The 17,375-nt window shown below is 44.3% G+C and overlaps 1 protein-coding gene across 4 annotated transcripts in view; it reads left to right on the top strand.

Moving 5' to 3' along the window:
* Positions 1-17,375, top strand: part of LOC147880699 (cinnamoyl-CoA reductase 1-like) — a 258,556-nt gene that overhangs the window by 14,297 nt on the left and 226,884 nt on the right. For all 4 annotated transcript variants that reach the window (XM_087370753.1, XM_087370751.1, XM_087370752.1 and 1 more), the window contains exons 3-4: positions 421-643; positions 4,140-4,312. In XM_087370753.1, coding sequence (XP_087226879.1) covers positions 535-643; positions 4,140-4,312 — 282 coding nt within the window. In that variant the 5' untranslated portion in view covers positions 421-534. The remainder of the gene's footprint in view (positions 1-420; positions 644-4,139; positions 4,313-17,375) is intronic.

Raw genomic sequence — 17,375 nt, 5'->3', positions numbered from 1 at the left:
CTCAACCTCTACTTCCTTTACATCCTCTTGTTTAGCTGAGTGGAATATCTGAAGTTAATTGTTGGTTCTGTTATAATGTTTTAATTCATGTACCTTTGTAGGTGCATCAAATTGCATATGCTGATTTGATTTTCATGACGAAACATAGACAAAAGTTTTAATAATGGGAAAGATTAATTGTTTTCTGTGCGCATCTTGCTAGATTAAATGGCAGTTGAATGCTTGTTCATTGTACTGCTTCTTCCCTAAATTTAGAGATTTTATGTGAATGGGAAAGATTAAAGTATTGTTTTATGCGCGCATCTTCCTGCTTTAATGGCAGTTGAGTGCTTGTGCACTGTACTGACGTTTTTCACTTGTTCATTCGTCTCTTCTACATGATGGCTACTGAGACATGATACATTTTATCGTTTGGAGCAGGGATTTTAAAGGTGATAAAAGATTGTGATTTCAATCGAGGGAGACAATTTGAAGCAGCTAGTCAATTGAAGGGAAAGGCATGTTCTTTCCTATTAGTGATTGAGCATTGGGACCATGAAGGGCTTAGTATGTGTCACTGGAGCAAATGGTTTTATTGCATCTTGGCTTGTAAAATTGTTATTAGAACGGGGCTACCATGTTCGTGGAACTATAAGGTCTCCAGGTAAGGTTTTTGGACTTTTTGCAAAACCTGAGATTTTCTACTCCTTGGTTTAATCTAAAAACTTTTTTGGTCAAAAGAGTTGATGTTTTTGCTTATTTCTACCACTGCAATTCACTGATTAAGAATCCAGCTCTTTCAAAGTATTTTTCCTTTTTGAATTCACTTTTGTGATCTTGTTTTCACGCTGATCATTCGATATGAACTGTTGTATGAGTATGCCTTTCCCACCCCCATTCGAGCTCCACACAGAAAGTGTCAGAACCGTGTTTGTGATGGTGTGATTCCCGGAAACACTTTAATTTATGTCTTGAATTCCTATAACCGGAAGTGGACATAACGTTAAACCAACAAAAACTTTAAAATCACACACACAAATTCCATGCAAGATGCTCTAGAACAACTGAAATAGAGAAATCCAATGCAGCATGGAGCGTAAAGGAGGACTACCCCCTTACCAAGATCTCAAATGCTGGCATTGTAGCAGGGAAAAAGCCTAACTCACTCTCTCTCCTGCTCACTACTTACTGAACTGAGAATGATGCTATTTAAACACAAGTGGAACTGTGGACTGAGTGTGAGAATCAGAAAGAAAGAAAGAAAGAAAGAAAGTGTATTATTGTCCACTAAAGGCCAAAATGGGCCCATGGGACATCAAGAACTCTGCATACAAGATAGCACAAAATCAACGTGCCACAAAGAAGAGGCATCGTCGAATATCATCAGTGGGCCTCCTAACAGGGAATAAACTTCTGAATAAATGTCTGCCTGATAGGGCTAAAAACAACTGAGAATAAGTATCATAAAAAAGCTAGAGAAGTACTGTATGAGGAGACTAAACCTTGGCCGTAGGAACTTGCCAACTGATGGAATAAAGGGGCTGCTCTGATGCAGACGTCTGCTTTTGCTGTCCAGAGCTGAACCGGAACCTATAGATGCTAAGGATGGGGAAGATCTACTGCTTCCTGATCCATGCCTGAACTACTGCTGATCCCTGATGTTACTGGCTGAGAACTGCTGTCTGAACAGCCTGGAATGTGGATGGAGGAGCCAAGGGTCTGCCCTTACATAGGCCACCTTGGGCCCTGATTTGAGGCAGCCTGTTGGCTGGCCCAGGGCCAGATCTATCCAACAAGGCTGGTCGGTCTGGCCAAACCATCTGGCAGTCTGCTGCCACGTGGCAACTGACATGGCCTCTGTACAGGAAGAAATGACAATTGGGATAGGAGCTGTAATTTTGCAGCAAACATGCACTGGCAAGGAAACAAGAGAGTGATAGATTGCTGGTATGAGTAAGAGCGAGCAAGATCTCAACAACTGACATGCAAGAACGAATAAGGGATCAGGTAGTCATCCTTACCCCTGCACACAATTAGTAAAACATTTAGGCCTAGAACAAACATTTTATCCTAGGCTTGCTGTGGCCATAACTCATGCTAGACAACTTTGATCTAGCTCATACTGAAACTCAGGGTTATGTCTAAATGTGCCCTAGCTAGTGTGCATGTGAGTGGTCAAGATAAACATATGGGAAGTAAGAAAACATGGTTCCAATATTACATCTGCCTCTTGGAAAGATGTAGTCTCATTCTGACCTCGTTACCCAAGCATTATTGCCAAACACACCAAAGCTCACGCCCAAGGCCTAATATGAAGGTTCTAGGAACTAACTGAACGGTGTAAAACTCTTGACTGGCTGAGCACTGTAAAAAATGTGAGTCGAAGCTACCCTTTCAAAAGGTGTCACCACCATAGGTAAGATGGCGAATACACGAGGTGAAACCATTGGGAGTGATAGCACTGAAGCTGAAGAAGACCAATCTGTTGGATTTGCAGAAGATAACCCACAGATATGTGAAGTCCTGAAACATGAATTGAAACAAACTTACACATGTAATGAGTCACAGTGGTTGGCTGCCGATGTAAGCTGTGGGTCAGTGACCCATCTAAGGGAGTGATTCTAGATACTTCACAGATGTCTATTTCTCAACCTGAGATAGGATCTAGCCAAATGGAGTTGGTCTTCAGTAAAGCCTACACAAAAAACAGTGCAGTTTATCAAGTACAGCACTAGGATTGGCTAAATGATTTTCCAGAGAGCACGTCAGCTTCAGCCTAACTGCCTTTGCTTTTGAGTTGAGCAGAAGTTTATTCAGAATCTTCATGGTGCCACATTGGCAAACAGTCGAAGACAAGAAGATCAGCTTCTTTATGTCACTTACATAGCAACACTGCTTGCAAGTTGGTGCATAGTTTTGAAAGGAAATATACCACATGATTTCAGCTTTTTCTCATCATTCACTGACCCTTATTTGATGAAGAGCGCTATATGGAGCCTCAATATGACAATGTTTCTCTTGAGTGACTTCATTCAGACACCAATTCCAGTCGTCTGCACTGTAGTATCCTCGGCGGATGGTACCTCTCGAAAAATTGCCTCCAACGTGTCACTTCAAAGGACTTCGTAGCACATTGCAGGTCATGGTGTATGTAATAGACCTTCATGTTCATGGTTATTCATTTTCCATTTTGGACTCATTTAATTATCATTTATTCTTTATATGCACATGCTATCTCCTGAACGTTGTCAAGACAATAGAGCTTGAGTTCAGCCATACAAGTGAAGAACCACATGTTCTCAAATCTGAGTTTGATAAGTAACAGGAGGTCCTCAAGGGAGAAGGAAGCTGAACAAGAGGAGTAAGAAAGAACAATCATCCAAAATCAATCCTGCCTAGTCCTCACCCTATGCTGCAGTACCTGTTGCCATTTGTGGATTTTGTGCTGAAATGGGAGGGAACACATTTTTAGGAGGGATTAAAGGAATGAAGGATTCTAATTGTTGGGAGGTTTTGCTAATCCTTACTTCAGTCACAGCATCACCTTATTTCTTTAGGCACTTCTTCACATGGATTTTCTTTCTTTTATCTATGTGCTTTTTGTGCAAAAGTGGAAAACTCTTGCAGGTCTTTCATACTTTGGTCCTTTGATTGGGGAGGTCTTTGGTTCTCCAGTTGTCTCTCATTTTTGCATTGTCTAAATTGCTTACTTTCCCTTCCTTTCTGGTATTGCTTTTATTTTTCTTCTTTTCTTCAAGCTATGTTTTGTTTTGGACAGCTATTTTCTCCACATATAGTTTTTCACCCTCGCTCACAGGTGTCTTGTCTACTTTTTTTTTCCCTCGTCTTTCCAGTTTTACTTCTCTTCACTTTTCCACGGCTTCTTTCTTCGTGCCTCACTCTATGTTGCTCTTTTTATGCCAATGTTTTCTTTTGATTTCTTTCATTTAGATCCCCTCCTGGTTTCACAAAGTCTTATCAGTTTTTCCCACCTGTAATTACTGTTATGATGAGTCCTACATTGTTCATTCTTTTATAACTTTATCAAGCAAAAAATGTACTTTTCTGAATGTAATATTTGTCCTGTTCACTTCTTTGTAATAGCAGAACATGTCTTAGATCAAGCATGCTGTGCTAAGAAGTTGCTTCTTTGGAGACAGATGACAAACAGAAGAATGGGCATCTGGAAGAGTTGGAAGGAGCTAAGGAGAGACTTACTCTTGTTAAGGGAGATCTTTTAGATTATGATTCCCTTTCTGCTGCCTTTAATGGCTGCAATGGTGTCTTCCACACAGCTTGCCCCGTTCCAAGCCAAACTTCAACTAATCCAGAGGTAAGCTCGATGGTTATGCTTCACTTGTTTTTTGCTAATTAATGGTCCAAGTATGCCTGTATTCTACAAAATGCTATAAGATGAGCAGTTGCTTGGTTTGTTAACCAGATTATACTGCACTTTGATCTCATATCATAGGTTGCATTTCTTACAGCTCTTGTGTTGTTTTCTAGCAGTTTTCTCTGGAGTTAGCCTTCATCTTGTACCATCTCTTAATGATTGTCAAGCTGCATTTATATATATGTTGCTCTGCTTTGTCAGCGCGATGCCTTCATCTGCTCATTGTCGCTGTCTATTTGTCCTCATACTGCAAACATCAAAGGCCTTCATTGATAACTCTTCTTCGGTGATCTTATTTGGTCTTTGCTTTTCCTTATGCAAAGGCTTCTTTGCCCCCTTGACAGCCTGAATGGCTAACAAGGGACTTTAACATTGCCTTTAGTTATTTTTGGCTTTCACTTTAGAGCTAGCCTTTACCTTGTCAGATTTCTCTAATTGTGACTAGTGTCTTTGAAGCGGCATTTATTATTATGGTGCTTTGCTCTGTCAGCTTGATGCCCCTAGCTGAAAGAGCTTCTCCAATAATGCTATGCCTGAAACTGTATTATTCAAATACTACAAAGACTCTTTTATTGTGTGATGTTTTCAGTCAAACCTGAACCTCCTTTATTGCTTCATTTTTTCAGTCAAAAAGCTTGTATTGGATTTGAATCTTCATTTGTATATTAACGGAACACACAGACAGAGATGTAGGTGTCATTTTTACAGATGTTTACGGTCCCAGATTGAAGCAAAGTCTTACTTCTTATATTCCCTTAAAAGATACAATTAAAATTAATGAAAAGCCATAGTGTACTTGTTTAACTCAAACTTGAATCTCTGTGCGAGGTATTCTATTAAATTTTAATATGTCCCATACATACTTCTGCATTCACAAATGAGTGATAGCTATAAACAATGTATTAAATGAGTGATAAATTTTAATATGTCCCATACATACTTCTGCATTCATAAATGAGTGAGAGCTGTAAACAATGTATTAAAAGCTCCTTTGTATCTGTTGGTCCTGAAATGCTCTGATAACCACCTGATTTACATGTGCACCGACATGATTCAAGAAAAAATGGAAATGGGAAAAATATGTTTTATCCACGTATTCATTGTGAATGCACTGCATGGTTGTTGGAGGGACTGACAGGCTGGAGATGAAGTTGGGAATTTTTTCAAAGCTGATTTAGATGGATTCATGCTTGATGCTGGTTTGAGGGACAAAATCTTTGCTAATGCTATATAGGTTCTCATAACCAGCTCAACTGTTCAGTTCTTCATTGAGGAACTCGTGCTGTGTATCTGACAGATGAAGCTCTCCTTTCTAATAAGGTTCCATTTGTTAGAATTATTGACATATTCTAGGCAGTGACCAATGTAATCCATAACTGAGTTAGGGGCACTTTTCCCTCACTAGAGGTTTTTTCCCCCAACCACAGTTAGTGGGTTAGTGTGGTTTGTCACTTAGTCAAAACCACCTCCACAGTTTGTAGTCTTTTCATCTTATCTATTCCAGCTTTGACATTCTGCTCTCTTGCTTGCTTCTTGTTCTCTTGCATCCTCTCTTGCTCCCATTTCAACATTTGGTATCAGAGCAGCTTGAGTTCTTGCACCTGCTCTCTCCTCCATGCCCGCATCCTGGAGCATCAGCTTGTACATGCTCGTCCGTACAGTCCGTACGACTGTACGGAAACATGTCACCATTTCAGCTGTACAGTTTAGTGCTTACCTTCTATGCTGTTCCGTATAGCCCGTCCGTACAATGCCGACCTTATAGTTCATCTGTACACTCTTGTGAGCTCCGTCCGTACACCTACACAACTTCAGTCCTGTCAACTGTACGGGCTTCCGTACCAGTGTCAACGTACATCCGTACAAGCAATCCGTACTGCTTGTTTTGCCTTGACCTGTTTTGGAGCTTTCTGTTGCAGGCTTCATTTCACATTTGGCATTGCAAAGTGCATAGCAGTTGCCTTGCACTACAGTTTGCATTGCAGGTGAAATTTGATGCCATTCTAGCAAGAAATTGCTACGGATTTTTGGGGCATTTTGTGTTCATATGCAAGACATAGCAGTTAGTTTGCAGAATTTGTTGGAGATATCATAGTCAAAGAGTGTATTGGTGTGAAGTGTTAGTGTGTAGTACTAGGTGATCTAGTACTAGTCTATGTGTGTGAGTCATGTGTGAGTGCCACGTGTCATAATGGGACGCATCCCATATGCACTAGGTGTTAGTGTGTGAGTGAGAAGCCTACATAAGGCTTGTACTTCACTTGTCTTGTCATACTTGATGAAAGAATGAAAGCCGCCTTCATGTCTTCATTGGATCATTATCTTCTCACACCCTAACTCTCTCTCTCTCTCTCTCTCTCTCTCTCTCTCTCTCTCTCTCTCCTTCCACCATGTTTCTAACATGGTATCAGAGCCACCTTCCATAGCTGCCGTGTTACCCTTGCCCTAACCCTAAAATCGCCATTTTAGCTCAAGCCCTTGCAGCCGCCTCAGTTCTGCCTCCTCCTCTTGCAGCTGTCTCAATTTCGCCTCAGTTCCACCACCTTTCTACTCCTACCTGCCCACCTAGAACCTCCACAACCAGTCGTACAGTCCATACTGGCTGTAATGACTGTTCCGTACTGTTTCCCTTTGCTGCGGCATACCAGTGTGGCAGCTCCTGCAAAGTGCACCTGTGCGTGAGGGTTTCCAGGGTTATTTTGAGGTCATTTCAAAGCTTTTCGACGCTCAAGACAGCCTCAACTTGCTGCTGCTGTGTATTCGACCACCTGTGAGCGCTTGATGCAGCACTTCGAGGCCTTTGGAGACATTTCCGACGTGTTTTGAGCTTGCTGCTGCATAACCGCCTTCAATAGAGGCATTTTCGAGCTGCTTTGAGGCCTTCACCACGTCTACATCAGCTGTCTTCTGCATCAGATAGCCGCTACAGCATTTCGAATTGCTCTTGTGACCTTTTTGAGGGGAGATTGCTGGTCCTTCATCTTAGCTTGCTGCGTGCCTTCAGAAAGTCCTCTTCAATCATGACTTCTTTGACTTCAAGCTCTATCCTCGTGGAGAAGTTTAAGGGGGAAGGTTTTCCCACATGGCAAACCAAAATGCAGCTGCTCCTTATGCGTGAAGGAGTTTGGGATGTTATTGAGGATGATCAGGTTGAGCTTCTTGATCAACAACACCAAAAGATTTGGAAGCAGCAGAATTGTAAGGCCATTGCCCTCATTGGTCTTTGCTTAGCTGACTCTCTCATCCATCATGTGGATTTCAAGTCAACAGCTAAGCAGATTTGGAGTCACCTCCAGACCTTCTTTGGTAATAAAATCACCAACTCTAAAGTCTTTCTGAAGCTCAAATTTTATGATTTGAAAATGGAAGAGAGTGATTAGTTGAGTGATCATCTAGCTCGGTTTCAATCTCTTGTTCAACAACTCTCAAGTTTGAAGAGTGTCCCTGATGATGAAGATAAGATGGCAGTCCTTATGAAGAGTATGCATGGCATTTCTCGCTCTGAGCACACTCTTGAGATCCTTCGTCTTGCCACTACCATATTTGATGATATGGTGGCTCTCCTTATTGAGAAGGATCGTTGCAATAAGGAAGCCGCTCTTGCCTCTCCTATTGATCACGCATTTGCTTCCACAAGCAAATGGAAAACCAACAAGAAAATCATTTGCAGGTTTTGCAAGAGGAAAGGACATATTGAAGCTCATTGCTTCAAGAAGAAAGCACAGGAACAAGAGACATCATGCCAATCTTCTGCATGAAGACAAAGCTGAACCTGAAGAGCCCTTGGAGGAGATACATGCAGCTAGAGTAGAGGTTCATGGCCTCTCTCTTGATGACGAGGATCCATTTGACCAGGATTGGGCTTTCTAGGCCCTATGCTATGTGTGTTTGTGTTGAGTCACATAAAGGTCCTCAGCCTTGAGTTGTCCCTCTAAATTGAATGTATTTGGAGTCAATAAGAGGTCCTCTGCCCTCAATTGTCCCCCAAAAATGATTGTATTGTGTTTTACTTTGGTTGATGGTATTGACCACCCAGTTCAGAGTAAGGGGGGATGACGAGTGATGGTTTGCTCTTGCCGGTCGCAAGCTGACTGAGAAGTCACTATCACACGAGAGGTGTTGGATAGTTGGACTTGCTCTTTGCAGTATTGTGGTGGAGGGGGGATCGGTCTGCTCTGAAGGGGGGTATTGGAGATATCATAATCAAAGAGTGTGTTGGTATGAAGTGTTAGTGTGTAGTACTAGGTGATCTAGTACTAGTCTATGTGTGTGAGTCATGTGTGAGTGCCACGTGTCATCATGGGACTTATCCCATATGCACTAGGTGCTAGTGTGTGAGTGAGTAGCCTACATAAGGCTTATACTTCACTTGTCTTGTCATACTTGATGAATGAATGAAAGCAATCTTCATGTCTTCATTGGAGCATTATTTTCTCACACCCTAACTCTCTCTCTCTCTCTCTCTCCCTTTCTCTCTCTCTCTCTCTCTCTCTCTCTCTCTCTCTCCTTCCACCATGTTTCTGTTAGAAATGACCCAACGGAGGGTACACGCAGTGGAAATAATGCCCAGGACCTCACACAGTGTGCGGTGTGGGTGTGGAATCACAAACTTCTTTACTTATGTGCATTCAATAGGTGTGCAGACTCATCAATAGACAATGAACCAAACTAGATAGAGAAACCACCAAATAATATATTTCCGTCCACAACTATGCGTGATTGCATCCTGCCATGAAGGCTCCTTGAGCTGCCTCTGCCAGGCCCTTCACTAGCACCTGGGTGCCATGCTTTTGTGCTTAGGTTCACCCCCCCCCCTGCTCTCCTCATATGGGGGCTTACAGATGGGGCGGTGACCTCTCCAACAGTTTCTAACAGAATTTGCTGCAAATTTGCAAGCAAAGTGCAATTTTGGTAACATTTGGGCCTTTTGGTTAATTTTCCCTCCTACAGTTGCAATTTCTTGTAGGAATTTGGGGCTTTTGCATTTTGGATGCAATTTGGCAGTGGACAGACAATTTGGGAGTTTTGCAAGCAGTTTTGGACTCAGTTTGGGTCACATTGCAGACATTTGCCAATTTTTGCAGATTTTGGGCATTTGCAGAACATTTCGGTGCATTTTAATCCTTTGATAGGTTGTGACAGCAAATTGTCATTTTGGGCAGATTTTTTGCAAACTTTGGTTGTGTGTCTTACATCCTAGGAAGGGATTTCACTTGTTAGGTTTGCTGCATTTTTTGAGTTATCTAGCAGATATGGCTCAGAACAATGCCAATGAGGTCTTTGGTGTCCTCACACAGGAGGATAAGTTGGATGGCACCAACTACTGCTTATGGAGTTTTATGGTTCGCAACATTTTAGTTGGCAAACATCTATGGGATTATGTCAACAGAGATGAATCTGTTGGAGTAGCAAGAAGGATTCAGCAAGTGAAGCAAAAGGGAGAGATTATTCATGAGAGACAAGCCCAATATATAGGCACAAGTCACATAGAGTAGTGACATCATATGTGAGCTCAGTAGAGCATCTAGATCCACAAATCTCTCAATCAGTTCCATGAATCTCTCAATCACACACCACGCACCTAGATTCACTCAATCACACCTACTGACACCTAACCAGGCACACCATGTGTTCACAAATTGAGACCTTAGGACCCTAGGTATGATCCCATTACATCAATTTGTCCTTCATTCCCCCCCATAAATTGATGACCTCAACCCTAGTAGTAGTCCATGGGAAACTTCATAGCTTGCCCACCTCTAGTGGCAACGCACATGATCCACACCTTGGTACTCACTCTAGTTGCATCAGCAGTAGACTCATTTTTTTTTTTGCCGAAAAAACAGTGCTAATTATATTACTTCGAAAACAAGATACAAGAGGTCAGCATTGCAGCTGACGGGCTGCGTTCACAAATCGGACGCAGCCCAAAAGGTAACAAAAAGTAAAGCTCTCTCTCACAGAGGGATCAGGCGAGTGTGAATGAACAGCCAGAGAGGTGGTGAGTAGCGCCACTGAAGGCCCTGCGAAGTATGCTCGAAGAAGAGACCCTGTGTGTCCTATACCCGGAGGAAACGTCTCCGCTTCTCCCGGCCGGCCCGGGAGTCTCCTTGTATCTAGTCCCACTGGCCTCTGAGGGTGTGTATACTCTCACTCCAGATGTCAGTCATGATCTGGGCAGTCGATAAGGAGGTGCCACCGAGGATCTGCTCGCAGCGTGAGGTCCAAATGTGCCATCCTGCGATGCTGCTAATAATCTCCCAGACTGGCTGCCTCTCCTGAGCTCCTGTGCCAGCCTCTGCCAGGTGTAGCGGAATGCTCTCGAGCGGCCCCCACGTCCCCTGTGTGATAAGGAATGTGGGGTCCTGCTGACATGCCTCGAATAAGTGATGAAAACCAGGTGCGGTGCTGCACCAGCAGAACGCGCCCCAAGTGATCAATCCTAGCTCCGGTGCTGCGCGAGTAAGGATCCCGAAGGTCCACCTCCACACTTCCTGGGCGCGAGTGCAGCTCCATAGGCAGTGTTTTGGTGACTCCTCGTCCTCATGACAGATCTGACAACGTCCGGTCCTGACCTATCTGCCGCAACCAACTCCCCACTGGAAGACCTTTGTGGGCAAGAAGCCACAGGAAGTAGGAGATCTTCCGCGGCCGCCAGCTCTCCCACAAGGCCTTCCAGAAGGCTTGCAAAAATAACCTCGAAATACCCTGTGCATACCAACTGGGCCGCTGGGTGGGAGGGCGGCTTTGCATCCTCCCGAGAACTCGCCTGCCCAATGTCGTGCTGTAGGCAAAGAAAGAGGTCGGCCCCTGACCTGTCACAATCTCTGGCCATCTCCACTCTCCTGGGTCCCAATCAAGCTCTGACAAGGCCCGCCCCTCCCAGAGCCAGAGTCTACTGCTGCAGCTGATCCTGCTCTATGCTAGGATCGGTCCGCCAAACCTTCCCCACGAGGCCTACGACCCGAACCCTCTGCCATGGGTGATGCTGCCCAAAGCCGTGACACCTTAGGCACTGGCCTGGCTGTCCGGTGACTACCATGCTCTGGGTGATGCTGCCGGCATCTGTCACGATCTCGATCACTGCAGGGAGAGTCGCAGGGTCCGCCACAGCCACACGGACTCGGGGGGCTCCTGCCGTAGTCACCGCGTCGGCGAAAGTGTCGTGCATAACCCAGCCAAAGTGGGAGCCCAGGTCCTTGACAATCGGCCGTAGCTCAACAGCAAGACCTGGAAAAACTAGCATCACTGGATGGCGAGGTATGTGGAACCGAGCATTAAAATCCGCTGCACTGAATCCACAGTACCAAGGGACTATCATAATGATCTTTCCATCCACAGACGTGGGGGAACCAGCAATCAGGTTGCTTGCAGCTTTCGCATTGGAGAGTTTGAGCCAGAAGATGCCCCTTCCCATAAGGGCCACCTCCTCAATATGGCCGTCCTCTAACATGAGAGTGGACTGGAGCCAGTCCCTGATGGCTGATCTGGAGGGGGAATGTCCAATGACTCTGCCATAAACAGAGGTAAGGGCAAAGTCATTGGCAACCTCCTGAACCCGATACGATTGTTGCTCTGTCAAGATGACGCGGTAGGCATCTGGAGAGGGAGGGTCCAACTGGGCCTCTGGTTCCAGGCAGGGAGCCACCATACCGCCAAGACAAACTGCGAGACCTCCAATGAAGAAGAGGCTGCCACCCAAAAAAGGGGGGATAGATGCGGGAGGGTGGAGCCTGGGTGTGAAGAAGACGGGTGAGGCGAACCGGGGCGACGTGAGTCGGGTGGGGGAAGCTGAGGCGCAAGCGAGAGCGGAGGCGGAGAGCGGGAAGGATGGAGGGCGGAGGGCGGTGGAAACGAGGGCGGGAGGTCGGGAGGCGGAGGTGGCGGGGGGTGGGGGCTGAGGATGGAGGGCGGGTGAAGTGAAGAGGCGAGAGTGGGGGCGGGGCGGGGCGGGAGGGCGGGAGGGGGCGGGGCGGAAGGTCGGGGCGGGGCGGGGCGGGGCGGAAGGGCGGGAGGGGCGGGGGGCGCGGCGTAGCGAGGGGGCAGGGGGTGAAGCGGGGGGGCGAGGGGGAGCGAAGTGGGGGGGCGGGGGGCGGGCGAAGCGAGGGGGCGGGGGGGTGAGGCGGAGAGGTTAGGGGGGGTGAGGCGTAGCAAGGGGGGGCGGAGTGAGACGGAGGGGCGAGGGGGATGAGGGCGGAGAGGCGAGGGGAGAGGGCGGGGGAGGGCAGGTGAGGGCGCAGCGGGGTGAGGCGGAGGGGCGAGGGGGTGAGAGCGGAGAGGCGAGGGGGTGAGGCGGAGAGGCGAGGGGTGAGAGCGGAGGGGGCGAGGGGGTGAGAGCGGAGGGGGCGAGGGGGTGAGAGCGGAGAGGCGAGGGGGTGCAGGCTGCAGCGGCGGGGGTGAGGCGGAGGGCGAGGGGGTGAGGGCGGAGAGGCAGGGGGGTGAGGGCGGTCGAGGCGGGGGGGAGCTAGGGGGGGGTAGAGGTTGCGGGAGGTAGGGGGAGGGCTCGCAGGAGCTCCAGGATAACAGTAGACTCATTTGGGCATCCTCATCCCAACATGATCTCACTCTAACTTTGGTCTTTTGGTTTACAATTGGGAGATAGACAATGACTATGCATGGGAATACCCTTAGATCTAGCAAGGTAAAACATAATACTAACAATCATTTGAGGGGGGACATCCCAAGGCAGAGAACCCTTATTTGATACACACATAAAAATTCTAAGGTAAAGATGTGGGGAGGGCAGGTGAGGGCGCAGCGGGGTGAGGCGGAGGGGCGAGGGGGTGAGAGCGGAGAGGCGAGGGGGTGAGGCGGAGAGGCGAGGGGGTGAGGCGGAGAGGCGAGGGGTGAGAGCGGAGGGGGCGAGGGGGTGAGAGCGGAGAGGCGAGGGGGTGCAGGCTGCAGCGGCGGGGGTGAGGCGGAGGGCGAGGGGGTGAGGGCGGAGAGGCAGGGGGGTGAGGGCGGTCGAGGCGGGGGGGAGCTAGGGGGGGGTAGAGGTTGCGGGAGGTAGGGGGAGGGCTCGCAGGAGCTCCAGGATAACAGTAGACTCATTTGGGCATCCTCATCCCAACATGATCTCACTCTAACTTTGGTCTTTTGGTTTACAATTGGGAGATAGACAATGACTATGCATGGGAATACCCTTAGATCTAGCAAGGTAAAACATAATACTAACAATCATTTGAGGGGGGACATCCCAAGGCAGAGAACCCTTATTTGATACACACATAAAAATTCTAAGTTAAAGATGTGGGGAAATACCCCCCTTTAATGGCATATCTTGTCCTTTTCCTCCTTCTCTTCCAAGCCAAAGTTCTTTTTAAACTTCACTACACCTTGGAAAACTTCTCTTTTGAGGATTTGAATCTAAATAAGCTCCATTATATACAACTTAAAACTTTGTTGGATCGTTTCTTAAAAGTAAAAGCTTCCTTTCAAAGCAAAGAAGTCTATCTAAATCAGATAGGCTTAAACTCAATTTTGAAGTCTCCTGAAGTAATGGATTCATTTTGTGAGAAGAATTTAGAAGCATCCAGTACTAGCTTGGAAGTATGTAAAAACTTTAGGACAAAAGGCTTTCAACTATGGAGAGATAGGTAAAAGGCTTTCAGAGCATTCAAAATCTTCTGTTCTTAGAGAATGTTGTTGTTGTAGAAGTAAGAGATTCCAAAGCTTTATTGATGCTGATTTAGAACATGTAGTTACAGTTGATACCTCATATTTGCTTTCTAGTAACTTAAGAGACCTGTTCATGAAAGGCACGAAATTTCGATTGTACTCTTTTAAAGAGTCTTGCCTTTTAAAAGCTATCAATAAGGGAATCTCAAAGTTTGTTTTGCAATTAGAAGAATGTTTAGAAGTTCAAAATATCTTATCAGAATGGAAAGGGAAGATTTTGAAGAAAGTTGCTTTGAAACTAGAAGAAGTCCCTTTAGTTAATTGCTCAAAGCAAAGTAACCATGTTTCTAAACAAGATGAAACTCTTCTTCGAAAATTCCATAGGAATTTTGTCATTTCTTATATGGACAAATGTTGGAATAACTTTGTTTTTATTTGCAAAAAGTTTTACTTAGATTGTCTTTTGAGAGAAGTAAACTCGTCTGCCAAAACTTACGCCCCTGCCTTAGTTTCTCAAAAGAATTTGATCTCAAAACATGAGAGTTTTTGCAAATCTTCTGGGTTTGTTTGCAATCCAAGTATACCTTTTGCTGCTTGGAAGTTTTACAAAACTCCAAAAAAGCCAAGATTTATTGCAGCTGCTTGTGAGACTACTTTGACGGATGTCTCTAAATGGCTAATCTACTGCTTCAAAGCCAAGTTGCCTAGTGTCCATGAACTTTGGAGGGACTTATTAAAAGAGGCAGATGTCTCCTCGTACTCAAGCTGGATTTTAAATGACTCTGTAGGAGTGATTCCTGTTGTAAAATTCTTTAATTCCTCTCAAAGCATTCAGGAAAAAGAGTCTCCTATTCTCCTTCAAACCTATGATTTTTCCACGCTTTACACAAGATCAAGCTGGAAGACCTGAAGTTTAGAATAAAAAAGCTAGTGGCTGAAATTTTCAAGCTGAGATTTGACAAAGATAGATGCAAAGTGCTAAAAGTTGAGAAAACAGCCTTATGCTTTGACTGTGGCTAAAAAATAAATATCATGACATAGGTTCTAAAAAGAAAAGATACACAAAGATAGTAAGTGTGGAAGATGTTTGCCCTTGGATAGATTTTCTTTTAGATAATCTTTACATCACAATAGGTGATTCTTTGTTTCAACAAATTATCGGAACCCCCATGGGCACTAATTGTGCCATCTATTTAGCAAACTTTTATCTTTTCACTTATGAATTTGAGTTTATGCAACGTCTTATTTCTATCAATTCCTGCCCTATCATTTTACATAAGCTTAGCCAAGTTAGGCATTTTATAGATGATTTATTTGTACTAGATGTTCCTCAAGACTTTATGTACAAAGATGCTAGTGCTTTTGAAGAAGGAATCTATCCCTGTGACTCTTGTGAACTGAATTGCACTTCAAGAGGGGATTCTTGTGTTTTCTTAGATCTTAGACTTTCTCAATCTACCATAGGATTAGAGGTTGATATATACGATAAATGTGAATAACTTGAATATAGTGGTTTACAGATTATAAAAATGCCTCACATTGACTCAAACATTTCTGATTTGGCAAAATATGGAGTCATTTCTTCCCAATTCCATAGATTTTTCTGCCTTTGTACAACTAAGGAGTCTTTTATCACTCAATGTAGTAATTTGATCACTTTACTATTACACAAGAGGTATAATCCAAGGAAAATAATGAAAAAAGTACGCATAATCTTAGATATGAAATCTTTTATCTATGGTGTATTGGCCTTAGGTATGTTTAGAATGATTGAACATAAGCTGAAAACAAAAAGCGGGGAGTTGAATAGCCCCGTTTTTCTTTTAGTTTCAAAAGAGAGTTTGTTTGAGTATGCTTGTGCTTTCTAAGTTAAAAATGTATTTTTGCCTCTTCGCAGGAAACGATACATAAGTGTAAAGGGCCATTTAGTTAAAAATAAATAAATAAATAAGAGTGAGAGTGAGAGAGAGAGAGAGAGAGAGAGAGAGAGAGAGAGCGATATTCCAATTTTTTGAAAGATTTTGTTTCTTGACTTCCTTGTTTATTTTTGCTTAGTCACCTGCTTCCTTTCTTCTTTATTTCTTGTTTTCTTTCTCTTTTGTTTATTTGACGTATTTTAGTAAGCATTGGGTTTTCCTAAGAGACTCCGCGGGTCTTTAGAAACCTAGTATAGTTGCTTATGCTTGGGCACTGATGACAACATAAGTGTTGCTTTGCTTGCTAAGTATGTCTTCCTTTTGTTTTTCATAAAAGTTTTTGTTTACCTCTTTTCTCTTCTCTTTCATTTTCTCTTTTATTTTTTGTGTAGATTTTTTATCTTTAGAACAACAAAAAATCTAATTTTGTATGATTGGACTTATTCTAGTCTTACAAAGGTATATACCATAGTGTGACGTACATTGTCATTGGAGAGGTTCATGGTGTAGCCCTTCTTGTAACTCCTTTGCTCTTTGTCCTTCTCCACATTCTTTAATGTATCTTGTCCATATTTTGCAATACAAGATCCTTGTAGTCCTTCACCTTCTTTGAGTGTCCAAGCCTTAAAAACATTTTGTGAATTCTGTGGATAGAAGAGGATCTTACCACTTGTCATGCAAGGGTAGTGTCTACTCTTGTACAAGAGGTGGTTATGATTGTATGGCAAGGTATAGTCAATCAAATACAAGCTCATTTCTTACATCATGAAAGATGTTGAAACCATAACTATGGCATCTTCAAAGTACAATAACTTCAATCCTCAATATAAAGGATAAAAAATGCATTCAACCTTCCAATGCTGCCAGTCAAAGATCAGCTTGATTGAGATTCAGTCAACACATATAGTCAAACTTAGTCAAAATATGTCAAAAATGGTCAAGCTTCATACAGTGATCTTGGAGGCCAAAATTGAGGTGATGGAGAGCAGCTCTTTGGGGGCATTTGGTGGGCAATAAAGGTCTACTGATAGGGAAGACCTACAACCAAGCTTGGGCAAAGAAATGCGTCAGGTCACCATAGCTAGGAGCTTCAATTCCGACTGGTTTTTTCGTCAATACACCTCAGATAGTGGACCATTGGCCTTCAAAACTCATGAGCAGCTGCTTAATAAGGTCGCCCAGCAGCAGCTCAGAGCATTTGAGGAATGGTGGCTCCAACAGGCTCAGTTTCCAGAAATGGCACGGGCTAAAGAAGGAGGTGGCACAGGCTGTAGAGGCTTCTATCTTCTAATTCCTCCTAGCCGGGGGTTCGCCTCATCATGGAGATACTTGAGCTGAAAGGGCAGGGGGAATGCTTCAGAGATGGAGGAGAACAAGCTCAAGGAAATTTCGTGGGAAGAAAGAGGAGAAAAGCTTCAAAAGCTTCAAAATTCTTCATTGTGAAGAAGATGATGACATGGCACTCAAGG

The sequence above is a fragment of the Dipteris shenzhenensis genome, chromosome 32, assembly GCF_047967505.1.
Source record: "Dipteris shenzhenensis isolate YYH24624 ecotype China chromosome 32, Dip_SZ_1.0, whole genome shotgun sequence".
Classification (NCBI taxonomy): Eukaryota; Viridiplantae; Streptophyta; class Polypodiopsida; order Gleicheniales; family Dipteridaceae; genus Dipteris; species Dipteris shenzhenensis.
This window is presented reverse-complemented; position numbering and strand designations above follow the sequence as displayed.